Here is a 17,356-nt window from a genome sequence, read left to right as displayed (position 1 = left end):
TCTCTGAAAACACATCTCTGTTTTTCTGGATCAGGGTCTTTACACTTCCTGTACTTGTGCTGGGGACAGAGTGGGTGAAATATTTACTTTGGCTGTCTCCTGAGTGTGTGTGGGGTATGTGACCATTAGTGTTTCTCTCTCTCTCCATGCTTTTAACAGGTTTATGTGATAGATCTGTTCCTGGGGCCGTCGACCTGGCTGTCGGATCCGATAATTAACTTCTCCTATTCTCTCCAGTACTTCATATGGTCCTTTCTATGTGGCTAGTAGTTTGCACTCTACCGTGGGGATCAGCACTAACACCTTATCTCCCGGTTGAAATTCCCTCAGGGTAGCCTGCCGGTTATAAGTGTGTCGCTGGTGCTCCTGTGCTTGTCTCATGTGCTCTCTGACGATGGGCATGACTGTGGCTATCCTGTCTTGCATTGCCGTGACGTGCTCTATGACACTAGTATACGGGGTGGATTGGTGCTCCCAGGTTTCCCGGGCGATGTCTAAGATTCCCTGGGGATGCCTCCCATATACCAGCTCAAAGGGAGAAAACCCCAGCGAGGCTTGAGGAACCTCTCTAATGGCAAACATTAGATACGGCAACATGCAATCCCAGTTTTTCCCATCCTTATCGATTATCTTCCTGAGCATTGACTTCAGGGTCCGGTTGAATCTCTCAACCAGCCCGTCCATCTGAGGATGGTAAACCGATGTCCTCAACTGTTTCACCTGCCACAGTTTACAAAGGTCCGCCATAAGGTGGGACATAAAGGGGGTCCCCTGGTCAGTAAGGATCTCCTTTGGAACCCCTACCCTAGTGAACAAGATCACTAATTCCTTTGCGATATTTTTGGAAGCCATCGTCCGAAGGCATAATCTAGAATGACCAGAATGTATTGGTGCCCTCTGGCGGATTTGGGTAGTGGGCCCACTATATCCATCGCTATCCTCTCAAATGGCGTTTCGATTGTGGGGAGTGTCACTAACGGGCTTCTAACAGCTGGTCGGGGAGCTGTTAACTGGCACTCCGGGCACTCTCCACAATGCCGAGCCACTTTAGCCTGAATTCCTGGCCAGTAAAACCTCCTTACAATCCGGTCTCGGGTTTTATCGATACCAAGGTGTCTACCCAGAATGTGCCCATGAGCTAGATCCAGTACTATCCTCCGGTACCGGGTGGGGACCAACAACTGTTCCACCACATCAACCCCTATTTTCGAGACTCTGTACACCAAACCCTTTTTCATGATGAAGTGGGGAAAACTATTAGCTATCATCCCATCATTTATGGGAGTACCATCTACGACCTGCACGTCTGCTCTGGCTTGCTGCAGGGTTGGATCCTGGTTTTGGGCCGTCACGAAATTAGTCAAGGACCCTGCCAGGTCTGCTGGTTCTAGATCGTCGTCCTCTGGATTCATATCGACCCCAGCCCCACTCATACCGGGGTGTTCGTTATCAACAAGGTTTGCCACTTCATCCTCCTCCTCCCCTACTAGCACCTGTGATGTTGGCCCCTGGGAGACCTCTTTTCTTGGCTTTGGTTGAAGGTCCCATGCTTCTTCCTGCTTGGTCAGGGTTGTTGGCTTCTCAAATATGCCATTCTTTTAGCCTAACTTCGCAAAGTTAGGAAAGTATCTAGCAGACCGTCCTCTGTTTGTATGCTCACTAAGGCCGTGGGGTACAGACAGATATCCCCATGAATGCATGTAACACTGATATCCTGTCTTGTATCCAGGTTATGATTCGGCACTAGGCTTGCAACGACCAGGGTTAGCATACTGCCGGAATCCAGCAGTGCTTCAACCTCTTTCCCTTCAACCTTCACCCTGCACATATGTTTGTTTCTTGATCTTTCAAGTACAGTGGTTACAACAGGACATGCATACCATATATCATCATTTTCACCGAGGTTACATTGCATTGGCTCTTCTTTAATAGGGCAGTAGGCTGCAATATGTCCCGGTTGATTACAATTGTAACAGATAATAGGGGTTTGGGGGGAGACCCCCTCGACACCCGGTCCCGGTTTCCGTTTTTTCCCTTAGTGTCTCTGCCTGGGGGGAGACCCCCTCGACACCCGGTCCCGGTTTCCGTTTTTTCCCTTAGTGTCTCTGCCTGATTCTGATTCTTTCCTCATGGCCCCACGCTGCTCTCTTCCCCCTCCATATGTTGGGACAGCCTTACCCTGTCCGCTGGTTCGCCCAGGTCTGGGGAACGTGAATCTTTCCTTCTGTGCCTGCTCAGCTATTCCTGCTGTACAATACCATTCAACCAGGCCCACAAGATGGTTGGCAGAAAGTACCTCGTTCTGGTCAACCCATCGTCTCACTTCTTGGGGTAGACCTCGCTGAAACTGGTTGAGTACGATGGTCTCGACGATCTCGGCGGATGACCAGGTCTCTGGTCGCAACCATTTCCGTGCCAGGTGAATCAAGTCAAACATCTGTGTTCGTGGGGGTTGTCCAGGTCGGTAGGACCACTGGTGGATGCGGTGTGCCCTCACGGTATTGGTCACTCCCAGTCTAGTCAGAATCTCTGCCTTTCGTTTATTGTAATCCTGTGCATCTTTCAATTCCAGGTCGAAATACACTCTTTGAGCGTCCTCTGCCAGGTATGGTGCCAGAAGCCCTGCCCATTCTTCTTTTGGCCACTTGTCTCTCTCTGCCGTCCTTTCGAAGGTGGTAAGATATGCTTCCACATCATCCTGTGCTGTCATTTTTTGAAGAAAATGATTGGCCCGCCTCTGGGTATTTGCAGCTGGTAATTGAGCCCCAATTTGGTCCGCTAGCCCCTTTAGGCCTTCTCTTAACTCCCAGGTGTTTCTCTCTTGCTCTTCTCTGAGCAGCTGGTTGGTGCGGTGCTGGACCTGTAACGTGTCCTGATACATTCGATTTGCATCCTGATAAGCTATTTGTTGAGCTCAAGTTGCCTCTTGTTGGGCGGCCGCCGCTTGTAACAGGGCCTGTATGGCTCCCCTCCATACTAATTTTCCTGAGAATCTGTCCTAACCAAACAAAGCCACAAAAAAACCTGACTCCCCTTTGGAGTGCTAACTGAACATTTTTCTTTTTCTTCTACCTAACCAGGGGTATGGTTAGTCCATTACCCGCATTCTCCACCACGTGTGGCAAACCTCTTCAAGGTTAGGAGCGTTTGTCACAAATTAAGTGGTAAACTGTCACCAAATCACCCAAGAATGGGAGTTCTTTCGAACAGGACAGTACCTGTGTGTTTGTTTCTCCGTCCTAGTCCACCCAGGCCGTAGGCGAGGTCAAGGATAGTAGGGTTCGGTACACGAATCGGGTTCTCAGTAGGTCCAGGTCCAAACATCAACAGGTAAGTCCAAAACAGTCCAGCTCATACATGGTAAATCCAGCCAATCTCTATTGTCTCTTTCTCTATTGTTTATAGATCCTTCCAGCACTCTCTCTCCCTCTTCCTGAATTTTCTTGACCCTTTATCTGTGGGTCGGCTCCACCTTCTGAGGGTTCCCCTTGCTTCTGGGACTTGTAATTTTGGCGGTCGGACATTTTGTGATCTGTAGTTCTGATGGGGGTGGCCATTTTAGTGATCGGGCTGAGCCCGTTTATTAGATCTGCTCTCACATATCTGCCATTTTTCACTCAACCCCCTTCTTTGCCACAAGGGGTAAGGTGACTAGGCATCAGGATATATGATAAACAGAGTAGCAGCAACGTATATGATGATTATATGTCAGTGTGTGTGTGTGTGTAGAGTCAGTATAAATGTGTGTGCATGTTTTGGGCTCCAGAGTGGTGAAGCTGTCTAAGGCACTGCATCTCAGTGCTAGAGGCGTCACTAGAGACCCTGGTTTGATTCCAGGCTGCATCGCAATCAGCTGTGATTTGGAGTCTGACAATTGTCCCAGTGTTGTTTTGACCAGGGAAGGCCATCATTGTAAATAAGAATTAGTTCTTTAACTCACTTTCCTAGTTAAATACATTTTTTGTGTTATGTTGTGTGTGTGAGTGAGTGAGTGAGTGAGTGAATGAATAGGGATTGGTGCTGAGGTTGATTTGGGACTGGGTGGCAGAAGAACCTGACACCTCTGAAGACTGGCCACTGTATTTGCTGTAGGTATAGTTTACAAAGTCATGCTGTGTGAGGGAGGGCAGGGGTTAAAGTTCACGGCTGTCAAACACACACACACACACACACACACACCATCTCTGTCTCTGGCGCCGACAGAGATGGCCGCCTCGCTTCGCGTTCCTAGGAAACCAGGCAGTTTTTTGTTTTTTTTACATGTTATTTCTTACATTAGTACCCCAGGTCATCTTAGGTTTCATTACATACAGTCGAGAAGAACTACTGAATATAAGATCAGCGTCAACTCACCATCAGTACGACCAAGAATATGTTTTTCGCGATGCGGATCCTGTGTTCTGCCTTACAAACAGGACAACGGAGTGGATTCCATGCAGCGACCCAAAAAAACAACTCAGAAAAAGAGGGAAACGAGGCGGTCTTCTGGTCAGACTCCGGAGATGGGCACACCGTGCACCACTCCCTAGCATTCTTCTTGCCAATGTCCAGTCTCTTGACAACAAGGTTGATGAAATCCGAGCAAGGGTAGCATTCCAGAGGGACATCAGAGACTGTAACGTTCTTTGCTTCACGGAAACATGGCTCACTGGAGAGACGCTATCCGAGGCGGTGCAGCCAACGGGTTTCTCCACGCATCGCGCCGACAGAAACAAACATCTTTCTGGTAAGAAGAGGGGCGGGGGCGTATGCCTTATGGCTAACCTGACATGGTGTGATGAAAGAAACATACAGGAACTCAAATCCTTCTGTTCACCTGATTTAGAATTCCTCACAATCAAATGTAGACCGCATTATCTACCAAGAGAATTCTCTTTGATTATAATCACAGCCGTATATATCCCCCCCCAAGCAGACACATCGATGGCTCTGAATGAACTTTATTTAACTCTCTGCAAACTGGAAACCATTTATCCGGAGGCTGCATTCATTGTAGCTGGGGATTTTAACAAGGCTAATCTGAAAACAAGACTCCCTAAATTTTATCAGCATATCGATTGCGCAACCAGGGGTGGAAAGACCTTGGATCATTGTTACTCTAACTTCCGCGACGCATATAAGGCCCTGCCCCGCCCCCCTTTCGGAAAAGCTGACCACGACCCCATTTTGTTGATCCCTGCCTACAGACAGAAACTAAAACAAGAGGCTCCCACGCTGAGGTCTGTCCAACGCTGGTCCGACCAAGCTGACTCCACACTCCAAGACTGCTTCCATCACGTGGACTGGGAGATGTTTCGTATTGCGTCAGATAACAATATTGACGAATACGCTGATTCGGTGTGCGAGTTCATTAGAACGTGCGTTGAAGATGTCGTTCCCATAGCAACGATTAAAACATTCCCTAACCAGAAACCGCGGATTGATGGCAGCATTCGTGTGAAACTGAAAGCGCGAACCACTGCTCTTAATCAGGGCAAGGTGTCTGGTAACATGACCGAATACAAACAGTGCAGCTATTCCCTCCGCAAGGCTATCAAACAAGCTAAGCGTCAGTACAGAGACAAAGTAGAATCTCAATTCAACGGCTCAGACACAAGAGGCATGTGGCAGGGTCTACAGTCAATCACGGACTACAGGAAGAAATCCAGCCCAGTCACGGACCAGGATGTCTTGCTCCCAGGCAGACTAAATAACTTTTTTGCCCGCTTTGAGGACAATACAGTGCCACTGACACGGCCTGCAACGAAAACATGCGGTCTCTCCTTCACTGCAGCCGAGGTGAGTAAGACATTTAAACGTGTTAACCCTCGCAAGGCTGCAGACCCAGACGGCATCCCCAGCCGCGCCCTCAGAGCATGCTCAGACCAGCTGGCCGGTGTGTTTACGGACATATTCAATCAATCCCTATACCAGTCTGCTGTTTCCACATGCTTCAAGAGGGCCACCATTGTTCCTGTTCCCAAGAAAGCTAAGGTAACTGAGCTAAACGACCACCGCCCCGTAGCACTCACTTCCGTCATCATGAAGTGCTTTGAGAGACTAGTCAAGGACCATATCACCTCCACCCTACCTGACACCCTAGACCCACTCCAATTTGCTTACCGCCCAAATAGGTCCACAGACGATGCAATCTCAACCACACTGCACACTGCCCTAACCCATCTGGACAAGAGGAATACCTATGTGAGAATGCTGTTCATCGACTACAGCTCGGCATTCAACACCATAGTACCCTCCAAGCTCGTCATCAAGCTCGAGACCCTGGGTCTCGACCCCGCCCTGTGCAACTGGGTACTGGACTTCCTGACGGGCCGCCCCAGGTGGTGAGGGTAGGCAACAACATCTCCTCCCCGCTGATCCTCAACACTGGGGCCCCACAAGGGTGCGTTCTGAGCCCTCTCCTGTACTCCCTGTTTACCCACGACTGCGTGGCCACGCACGCCTCCAACTCAATCATCAAGTTTGCGGACGACACAACAGTGGTAGGCTTGATTACCAATAACGACGAGACGGCCTACAGGGAGGAGGTGAGGGCCCTCGGAGTGTGGTGTCAGGAAAATAACCTCACACTCAACGTCAACAAAACTAAGGAGATGATTGTGGACTTCAGGAAACAGCAGAGGGAACACCCCCCTATCCACATCGATGGAACAGTAGTGGAGAGGGTAGCAAGTTTTAAGTTCCTCGGCATACACATCACAGACAAACTGAATTGGTCCACTCACACAGACAGCATCGTGAAGAAGGCGCAGCAGCGCCTCTTCAACCTCAGGAGGCTGAAGAAATTCAGCTTGTCACCAAAAGCACTCACAAACTTCTACAGATGCACAATCGAGAGCATCCTGGCGGGCTGTATCACCGCCTGGTACGGCAACTGCTCCGCCCTCAACCGTAAGGCTCTCCAGAGGGTAGTGAGGTCTGCACAACGCATCACCGGGGGCAAACTACCTGCCCTCCAGGACACCTACACCACCCGATGTTACAGGAAGGCCATAAAGATCATCAAGGACATCAACCACCCGAGCCACTGCCTGTTCACCCCGCTATCATCCAGAAGGCGAGGTCAGTACAGGTGCATCAAAGCTGGGACCGAGAGACTGAAAAACAGCTTCTATCTCAAGGCCATCAGACTGTTAAACAGCCACCACTAACATTGAGTGGCTGCTGCCAACACACTGACACTGGCTCAACTCCAGCCACTTTAATAATGGGAATTGATGGGAAATGATGTAAATATATCACTCGCCACTTTAAACAATGCTACCTTATATAATGTTACTTACCCTACATTATTCATCTCATATGCATACGTATATACTGTACTCTATATCATCGACTGCATCCTTATGTAATACATGTATCACTAGCCACTTTAACTATGCCACTTTGTTTACATACTCATCTCATATGTATATACTGTACTCGATACCATCTACTGTATCTTGCCTATGCTGCTCTGTACCATCACTCATTCATATATCCTTATGTACATATTCTTTATCCCCTTACACTGTGTATAAGACAGTAGTTTTGGAATTGTTAGTTAGATTACTTGTTGGTTATTACTGCATTGTCGGAACTAGAAGCACAAGCATTTCGCTACACTCGCATTAACATCTGCTAACCATGTGTATGTGACAAATAAAATTTGATTTGATTTGATTTGACACACACACAATGAGTATCAGGAAAGCCAGTGGATGGACAGAAGGGCAGGTGAAAGGTCAGGGTTCATGACCCATGGGGACTGGGGTTAAAGGGGGTGTCAGTGGTTCAATGGGACATGGGTGCAAGATGCTGCATTATGATGCATTTATTTTTACCTGTGTGAGTGCGTGTGTGTGTGGACGTGTTTAACTAACAAGAATAGTAAACAACAACAAAAAATGGACCAACTGGGGACATTTTGTTGGTCCCCACAAGGTCAAATGCTATTTCTAGGGGGTTTAGGGTTAGAATTAGAATTAGTGGGTAAGGGTACAGGTTAGGTTTAGGGATGGATAGGATTTTGAATGGGACTGAATTGTTGGTTAGCTGTACATATCCCTCTCTCTCTCAAATCCCTGAGCTGACAAGGTAAAAATCTGTTGTTCTTCAGTTAACCCACTGTTCCTAGGCTGTCATTGAAAATAAGAATTTGTTCTTAACTGACTTGCCTGGTTTACAGTTTTTCTCAATTGCTAAAACACAATTTCTGAAACCTTGCTCCATTTCCTGAAAACATTAAACACAAAACCTCATCTTCAAGCACTATTTACATAACCTCTGACTCCTCTCGCAAAATGAAACATTTGCCTCAAAACAGTTTTACCTGTGTTCAAAATCAAACACTGCTCTCAAATCATAAACAAAGTGATCAAAATGATATACACTCTTAAGCAGTCAGTAAACAATACACTGAAAAATAGAAAACACATTGTTCAAAACATACTATTCTCAGGGAGAAGTACATTTTAACTCTAAAAAAATATTCATATTTTTCCGTCATTGTCTTTTGATGAACGAAAATATGTTCTATCATAGTAGCTCAAAATTGATCAGAAATTACAACTCTGCTTTGCTCTTTCCAATTTAGTTTTTTGTTCTTCCTCCTCCTTGTACCCCTATTTTTACAGTACTGTACCCTGCATCTCACAAACTTGTCATTTGTCTCTGTGATACTGTAATTATTGTTCTTTATTGATATGAACCTGCAACCAGTCAAAATCTATTTTAGCAGTCAGTACTGTTAATAAATGGAAAGCACAATGTTCAGGGCCATACAATTTGTCCATTGTGCAGTATACAGCCTACAATGCACTGTACTACAGGATACAATACTAAAAGGGACAAAAATCAAAGGAGTAAACATGTGATCAATGTGCTTCTTCTTGTCTTTGGGCTGGGTCAGGCCAGAGCACTTCGTCGACATCACAAGCAATATTGCCCCTCCTGAGGCAACGGGGGAAGAAGCCTCTTGTGTGCCGTATCCAGCCCTGACATGATTCCTCAACTATATCACCACAGGCTAAATCCATGGCTTGCAGCAGATTTACTCTGGTGTAGGGTTGTCTATCATACACTTACCATCTCCAAGAGGAAAAAAACTCCTCAATCGGATTCAGGAAAGGCGAGTATGGAGGGAGGTACAAGTTCATAAACTGCCCATTGATATTAAACCATTCCCTTACCTGAGCAGCTCGGTGGAAACTGACATTGTCCCACACTATCACATAGGTGGGAATGGGATTCTCATTTAGCTCTTGACCCTGCTGCTCTTGACCCTGCTGCTCTTGAACCTGCTGCTCAAATAAAATATCTCTTAGATTGGCAATAAATCTTAGAATGTGCTGGGTGTTATATGGCCCGAGTGTAACATGGTGATGTAGAACACCATGGTTGCTGATAGCAGCACAGATTGTGACATTGCCACCTCATTGACCAGGGACTTCAACAATGGCCCGCTGTCCAATCATGTTTCAGCCTCTCCTTCTCCTCTTTGTTAGATTGAAGCCTGCTTCATCGACAAAGATGAACTCATGGGGTCTGTCCAAGGATTCCAAATCATATATTGTCTGTGTAGAAATACAATATACTGTATGTAGGATTTTGTAAGTCGTACAGAGACAGTGCTATACTATAGAGTACAATAAGGCTTCTGATTCACATACATTGTATGTACTGAAGAGTAATGTCATTCACATAGTATGTGTTGGTACTGTAGACAATCTGGATTACAGTAAATGTTTCTGAATGTACACTTACTTGCACATACTGAGCTCGCAGTTCTTTCACCCTTGGTGAGTTGCGCTCAAAAGGTACTCTGTATACTTGTTTCATTCGCATCCTGTTACGATGGAGGACACGGTCAATTGTGGAAATGCTCACAGTGTCAATTCCCTGGAAGTGTGTGTTGTCTTGTATCACACGTTCCTGGATTTCTCTGAGTCGTATTGCATTATCTTGAAGGACCATGCCAACTATAACGGCCTCTTGCTCCCAAGTGAATATAGCTGTCCTTCCACCTGCATGTGGCAGCCTTGCAATTCTACAAAAAGTAGTTGTGCAGTTACAAAACATATTCATGCAGTACAATACATACAGTGATTAACTTTACAAATGTCAATTGAAACAGCTGCATATAGTGTAGTAGAGTAAATTTGCAATTACAAAAATACAGTAGTATCCTGTACCTGTTCTCTTCTCTGAATGTCCTTACTATGGTGGACACAGAAAATCAGCTCAAATTGGGTTGCACTCTAAGTCCTGCTTCCCTCATTGTCAGTCCATGGACAAGAACATGGTCTATAACTGTTGCTCGAATTTCATCAGATATTTCCACTCTTTGTCTTCCTCTTCCTTTTCGTCCTCCTCTTCCTCCTCGTCTCCCACCTCGCATACACACTCGTCCTCGTCCTCTCACATTGTTTCTTCTATCCATTCTCAGACTTCTCCTTCCCACCTTCAACAATCTGTTTGCTCTCTGAACTGGCTTATATTGGTTGTGTCGCATCATTTGAAACAGGTTAAATCAATTTTGAGTGGTTGTGTTCAATCAATGACATGTCTTCTCTAAATGTATTTGATTGTTGCCACTTGCGTTTACCAGTATGGATGACATGTGCATTAGAGTGCAGAATGTGTTTTGAGAATGAGAATGTGTTTAGAGTTTTGCTGAAAAGTCTAAGTGAGATCTGCAAATAGTCTTTTACCATGTGAAATAGTTTAAGGTATTGACACAGACTGCATAATTAGCTAAATGTCCAGGCAACTGAGAACTTTGTTCAGCCAATGGGTTTTAGTGTTTTAGCAATTAAGAAAAACTGTTTAAAAAAAATGAAAGTCTACACCTGTTGTTTATGAAGCATTTTATTTGAGCGTTGGGGTGTGTTTGTGGGTCTAAGTGTGTGTGTTGGGGACAGGTGCCCAAAGCCAAACAGTGGATGGATCACCGTCACCCAGACCTCTATTTATACTGGGCCATACAACAGAGTGACTGTTGCTCTTATCTTTCTGACCCATTTTCTCCTTACCTATCTTTAACATGGAATGCATGTGACTAACGTCTATGTCTGAAGGCTGAAGCCTTAGTACCTCAGTGTAAATAACTGAAAGTGACTGACTGTACAATATTAACAACCCAGACCGGAAACTGAAGGTCAAACCACAAGCCTTCTCACTTTGTTTTAGACAGTAAGTGCAAGTTGCCTCTCAAACCTGATCTTAGGTCAGTCTTGTGTTTTCTCCCTAACGATTATGGCTATAGGATTTGGGGAGGGTAGGTTGATCTTAGATCTGTGCCTAAGGGCACATTGATTTAACTCAGAGACGGGAAGTGATTCGTTTAGGGGTCAGAGTTCAGACTGTCGAACATGGCGATAAACCTGAGTTTACTGTAGCCTCAGTGTGTATCAGGGATACAGCTATTTTCAACCTAGCTTCCTTTTCTGCTGAAAACCTGGATGTGGGAACTCCGTTCAGGCGTTTCTCTTACGCCTGCTATGTTTGGTTAACTTTATTGTGACTCCTGCCGGTCTGTCATCAAACTGGTTCCCAAACGTTTACTCACTGTCCGTGACCCAGCCAATGTCTTTCAGGAACATATTCAGATTTCGGTCAACTAACTAGTTTAAATGTGACCCAAAGGAAAACGTTAATGGCCCACAAGTAGGTGCCTGGCCCACCCACTTCCACTATTACTGTTGAATAGTCATGCAAGCAGATTAAATGAACATGGAAGCAAAGCGCTATCTAGGGTTAATATAGTGAACAGGCGTGTGATGGAGAGGTTTTTTTCAAATAAAATATTATTGGTCACATACACATGGGTAGCAGATGTGAATGCAAGTGTAGTGAAATGCTTGAAAAAAATGGGTGCAAAATCCTGTGTTAACAGTTGTGCAGTTCAGCATACGCAAATGCACACACACACACACACACACAGTCACATCCCTCCCACACACACAGGAAAAGGATGTAAGAGGTGTGGAGGCTTCAGATAAGTGTTGCTTTCAGCATCTTTGCTCCCTGCATGCTATTGGTTGGTGCTGTGCTAAAACCACAGCCAAGAGGCCTCAGCGATGTAACAGGAAAACAAGAGATTATATGAGCGCTTTACTCAGAGGTGTGAATACAGAGAATGACTCAAATACACAATGATGTGAATGGAAACATTTTCACAACTATTCTTATCCTCTTGCAATTGTTAGCTGTCAGACCTGGGTTCAAATACATATGCATTTTAATTGTTTGTATTTGAAATACTTATTTCCTGTGTATTTGAGTATTTTCAAATAATGCTGCCCGAATCAACTAGATAATTTGAAAGTACTATTTTAAACTATTTTCAAATACAAGCTGTCGTACACGTCGACCCAGAGCATCCCAAACATGTTCAGTGGGTGACATGTCTGGTGAGTATGCAGGTCATGGAAGAACTGGAACATTTTCAGCTTCCAGGAGTTGTGTACAGATCCTTGCGACATGGGGCTGTGCATTATTATGCTGAAAGATGAGGTGGAGGTGGATGAATGGCACGACAACGGGCCTCAGAATCTCATCTCGGTATCTCTGTGCATTCAACTTGCCATTGGTAAAATGCAGTTGTGTTCGTTGTCTGTAGCTTATGCCTGCCCATACCATAACCCCACCATGGGGCACTCTGTTCACAACGTTTGCGGTTGTGAGGCCGGTTGGACGTACTGCCAAATTCAACTACGTTGGAGGTGGCTTATGGTAGAGAAATTAACATGACATTCTCTGGTAACAGCTCTGGTGGACATTCCCGCAGTCAGCATGCCAATTGCACAGCTCCTCAAAACATGACACATCTGTGGCATTGTGTTGTGACAAAACTGCACATTTTAGAGAGGCCTTTTATTGTCCCCAGCACAAGGTGCACCTGTGTAAAGATCATGCTGTTTAATCATCTTGTTGATATGCCACATCTGTCAGGTGGATGGATTATCTTGGCATAGGGGAAATTATCATTAACAGGGATTTAAACAGATTTGTGCACAACATTTGAGAGAGAAAAGTTTTTTTTGAAAAAGGACAATTTCTGGAATCTTTTATTTCAGCTCATGAAATATGGGACTAACACTTTACATGTTGCCTTAATATTTTTGTTAGGTGTACTTGTACTTTCATAGAAAAATATCCATATACTAAATTCAAAATGTATTTGAAAGTAATTGCAACACTCTAAATAGTATTTGAAGTGAACCCAGGTGTTTCAGCTATTAATCATTGAAAGATGCCATACATTGCCTCAAAGCACAGCTTCATTATTAGCTTTGTGGTTGGCAATCACATAATTCAGTCAATGACTACAGTATGTGCCTGTAATTCTTTACTTTTTATTGACAACCACACAGACATCAAGTTAAGATCACTACTTCAAGAGGAGGTGGATAGATAGGTAGGCTACAACCTATGGATGATTTTGATAAACACTCAACTCAACATACAAACAATGAAACCGAATTTTGAAAAGGCGTTGGAAGAAAAACATTTAATTTATATTAAAACTAGTGTAAAAATAATCTACATTAATTTGTACAATAGAACACTGTCTGGGTGTTTTTTCCTTCCTTTTCTATTCTTTAGATAACAAAATGTTCAACATGTAGACTGCTGGAACTCCTTTCCTTGGATCAGAAAGTATATAGGCTAAACCTGTTTCCAGACTCAGTGTCTGGGGGGGTGAGGGCCTTTCTTCCTGGGCTGGGGTAGTGGTGGGGGCTGCTCCTCGTCATCATCCATTGGTGTCTGTGGAGGCCTCCCTCGAGCCTGGGCTCTGTGTTGGGGCTCTGCCTGGTTGGAGGCTCTGGCCGTGGGCCTGGGGCCGGTGGAACCAGGTGGGGCCCCACCGGGGGGTCTCTGCCTTTGCTTCTGGCCCTCTGGTTGAGAAGGATGCTTTGTCTGGCCCTCTGAGTGGTAAGGATGCTGGGTCTTGGTCAGGGGGGCTAGTCTTAACTCTCTTTCCTCTGTGAAGGAGAATGAACAGATGAAATGAGGGAGGGAACAAAAGAAAGATACTGTAGACACCATAAATGTTTCTGTACACAGAACACCAACACAATAGCCATAGACATTTGAGCTTTGGTCTGAAGCGATTACCTTCAAAGCGCATCTGGCTCTTGCGTCGGCTGAGGCAACAGCACACCAAGGTGATGATGATGAGGAGGAGTACCAAGCCCCCTCCCCCGGCCAGGATGCACACCATGGTCAAGAAATCAAAACCAAACAGTAAATGCCGATCAATCGATTTTGAGACAGCTGAGATGAGGGTGGGGGATGAGGGGTGGAGCAGAAGGAGAGACAAATGAGATGTTTTACTGTCTTTTTGTCTTTTTTATGTGGTGCTCCACCAATCTTAAATATCGGTCACTTTTTTTTCCTGAAAACAGAAGAAGAAAAACAGAGAGAGAGAAGAAAAACAGAGAGAAAGAGACAGAGAGATACACAAAGAGAATTGCAATTGAGCCCTTCAAAACATACTGTACCCTTGCATGTTGGTTTGATGATGTCACTTGTCTCATTGCTGACCTCATTGACTGCAGAGCAGGTGAAGGTGTCCGGCTCTTTCAGTTCTTTCAGACCGATGATCAAGGTTGTTTTTTCCCCCCCATTTAAAGGCTTTCCGTTCTTTCTCCACTTGAAAGTCACTCCCTCAGTGTTGGTCAAGATACAGGTAAAGGTGACGTCCTTATCAGAACAGGTGAATTTCACTGAGGGCTTGGAGACCTTTTCTGGAGGGAAACAAAAAGTCAGTGTCTCTAAAGGAGAGGATATGGTAGAAAGAGAGAAAGAGACTTACCCTTCATACACAGTCTGAAGGACTGATCTTTGATGCTTTTCCCTTCGCTGTCGAACACTTCTGCTTTATAAGTACCTTCGTTTGCCGACACCAGGCCTTTGAGTTGGAGAGACCCATCATCTAAGATGTTCAAACCAGTCAAGGCTGAGTACTTTCCATTCTTTCTTTTAAATATAACTTCGCCATTGTGTTTCCAGGTTATTTCTTTCGAACTCAATTCATTGTAATTAAGTTGGATGGTCAAGTCAGCTTCAGGTTTTAAATAATAATTGCATGAATCTGTGATAGAAGAGAAGAAAAGAGATCAGAATAATTCTCTGTTGTTGCTGACGGTAGCACACTTTTATTACATTTTGGGGTCAATAAAGAGTTAGAAAATGTGATCTAATTCAAATCTTATTATTGACATTTGTGGTCAAGCATTTATCTACAGTATAAATGACCAATTATGTATGCTACATTTCAAAGTAAAATAAGTTAATTTCAAGTACAACTGTTCCTCATAGTTTGTCATTTAGGCCAACTACCAGGCAAATATGCTCTTAAACAGGCCCATAAAATAAAGTGTCACAACTTATACCAAGTGTTTCTAACTTGGATCAAATTCAAATAATGCTACTGTATGAAAAGACATGTTCAACTGGTTGGGTTAGCCACAAACCAGATCATTCTAATAAGTCTTCCTGTTTTTGTGTACTGGGTGTTTGAAACAGAACATGTCTAAAACCACAACTGTCTGAAAGGCCACAGATACTAAAATAACAGGACCTCTTTAAAACAAATGGCCGATCTGGGGACAATCTTATAGACACAGATGGTCAGATTAAGCCTTCTCCTTGAGTAAATAGGATGTTTATCTTGGTCAAATGACCGATATTCTATACATTTATATATCAAATGGTAATTGAAGTCAAATAAATTACATTGGCATGGAAAAAAACAATTAAGTAAAGAAATAAGTATTGTCCCACATAATGATCTTAAAATATCTAAATAGCATTTACAATATCCATACAAATCACTCTAATAATGAGAAAAATTGCGATATCAAAGATCGAAACCCCGAACTGACAAGGTAAAAATCTGTCATTCTGCCCCTGAACAAGACAGTTAACCCACTGTTCCTAGGCCGTCATTGAAAATAAGAATTTGTTCTTAACTGACTTGCCTAGTTAAATAAAGGTAAAATGTTTAAAATGACAGTTACATTTACAAGATAACACGTAATAGAGGCACCACAGAAGAGACATTTTATGTCATTTTTCATGCCCACGTCGTTGTTCATTTTCCCCCTAACATTGCTCAAATCAGTGATCAAATGTAAAGGTTCAATAGCAATCCATGAATGTGACCATCAATAGGTAAGACCTTTTTATTTACCAGATTGACCCTATTTGATGATCATTTAAATGAAAAGCGTGCTATTTAAAATCAATAGAAACCCTCTTCTCAAATAACTGATCCAATAATTACTTGTCTTTTTTACTGTAAAAAAAAAAGCCCGGACTAAACAAAAATCTTCAAAACCCACCCAAAGGCTTGGGGGGTGTTATAGGGAGAGAGTCTTACCTGCTGAAAGAGAGAGAAATCCATGAAGGACAAGTAATGCCAGTGGTAATGTACAGGCCATTGTGTTGTTACTACATGTACTGTGAGACAAATGTACAAGTTTCAGTTTAGTAGTCAGACTCTTTCCTGGGTCTCACTGTCAGTGTGTGTGTGTGTGTGTGTGTGTGTGTGTGTGTGTGTGTGTGTGTGTGTGTGTGTGTGTGTGTGTGTGTGTGTGTGTGTGTGTGTGTGTGTGTGTGTGTGTCAGTAGAGGAAATGATCCAAACAGCAGGCCCTGTATGTATCTACTCCCTCAGCAGTGCAGAGATGTCATATCTTAAAATAAGCTTTAAACAAACTCTTCATCTTCTCATCAGTATCAACACAGGCATTTTCTCAGGCACGTCCTAAACACAACCTTTTTTAACTTATTTTGATTTTTTTATTCATTCATTGTGTGGCATTAAATGCCACAAAACTCCATATTAGGACATTCTCATAAATGATGACAATGTCAACAAATTGACTTCTTTTCCTTCTTTTTTTATTTACATTAGTCATATAACGTTGACTTATGATGCTGGTTTCAGATCAGCTTTTCCTTTCTCAACCTAACGCTAGGTCATCGTTCAAAACTGACCCTGGGTCTGTACTTAGGAGTGGCAAGCTCATACACTGTTATCACTTACCAATTCCAAACTGAGCCCTATATACCTACTGGAGAGAACATCTGAAAGGATTAGACAAATGAAAGCAATATCGCAGAATGTGTTGATACCTTTCCTTTCCTCTGTCTACCAGAAGTACCGAGGTGTCGGTGACTGGGCTTGAATTGGAATAGGCCAAGCCAGTGAACTACGGTTTTCATGGATTGTAGAACTATGCTGACATCTAGTGTTACTTGCATCACCTGCACTTTTGAAATTCAAATAGCCTTTTGTCAACTTGAAACAGTCAGTATACCGGTAGTTTTAGTTAGTCTAAGCTACGAGAGAATGTGCGAGTTCA

General features: G+C 44.0%; 1 protein-coding gene across 2 annotated transcripts; it reads right to left on the bottom strand.

Moving 5' to 3' along the window:
* Positions 1-13,317: 13,317 nt before the first annotated feature.
* LOC112266360 (T-cell surface antigen CD2) lies at positions 13,318-16,518 on the bottom strand. Of its 2 annotated transcripts, XM_024443753.2 has the most exons (5): positions 16,370-16,518; positions 14,801-15,079; positions 14,487-14,732; positions 14,101-14,259; positions 13,318-13,967 (listed from the first exon to the last, which is right to left on the bottom strand). In XM_024443753.2, the coding sequence occupies exons 1-5, from the start codon at positions 16,428-16,430 to the stop codon at positions 13,669-13,671; spliced, it is 1,044 nt and encodes a 347-aa protein (XP_024299521.1). In that variant the 5' UTR covers positions 16,431-16,518; the 3' UTR covers positions 13,318-13,668. The 2 variants fall into 2 exon arrangements, with proteins under 2 accessions (XP_024299521.1, XP_024299522.1); XM_024443754.2 differs by lacking the exon at positions 14,801-15,079 and having other exon boundaries at positions 16,370-16,490.
* Between the last annotated feature and the right edge of the window lie 838 nt (positions 16,519-17,356).

Source organism: Oncorhynchus tshawytscha, linkage group LG14 (assembly GCF_018296145.1).
Source record: "Oncorhynchus tshawytscha isolate Ot180627B linkage group LG14, Otsh_v2.0, whole genome shotgun sequence".
NCBI lineage: Eukaryota > Metazoa > Chordata > Actinopteri > Salmoniformes > Salmonidae > Oncorhynchus > Oncorhynchus tshawytscha.
This window is presented reverse-complemented; position numbering and strand designations above follow the sequence as displayed.

Excerpts from the sequence above, each read along its gene's own strand:
- LOC112266360 (XM_024443753.2), bottom strand. The coding sequence starts at position 16,430 with ATGGCCTGTACATTACCACTGGCATTACTTGTCCTTCATGGATTTCTC. Across the intron at positions 15,080-16,369 it reads ATTTCTCTCTCTTTCAGCAG|ATTCATGCAATTATTATTTA; the intron begins GTAAGACTCTCT and ends CTTCTATCACAG. Across the intron at positions 13,968-14,100 it reads GAGCCAGATGCGCTTTGAAG|AGGAAAGAGAGTTAAGACTA; the intron begins GTAATCGCTTCA and ends TCTCCTTCACAG.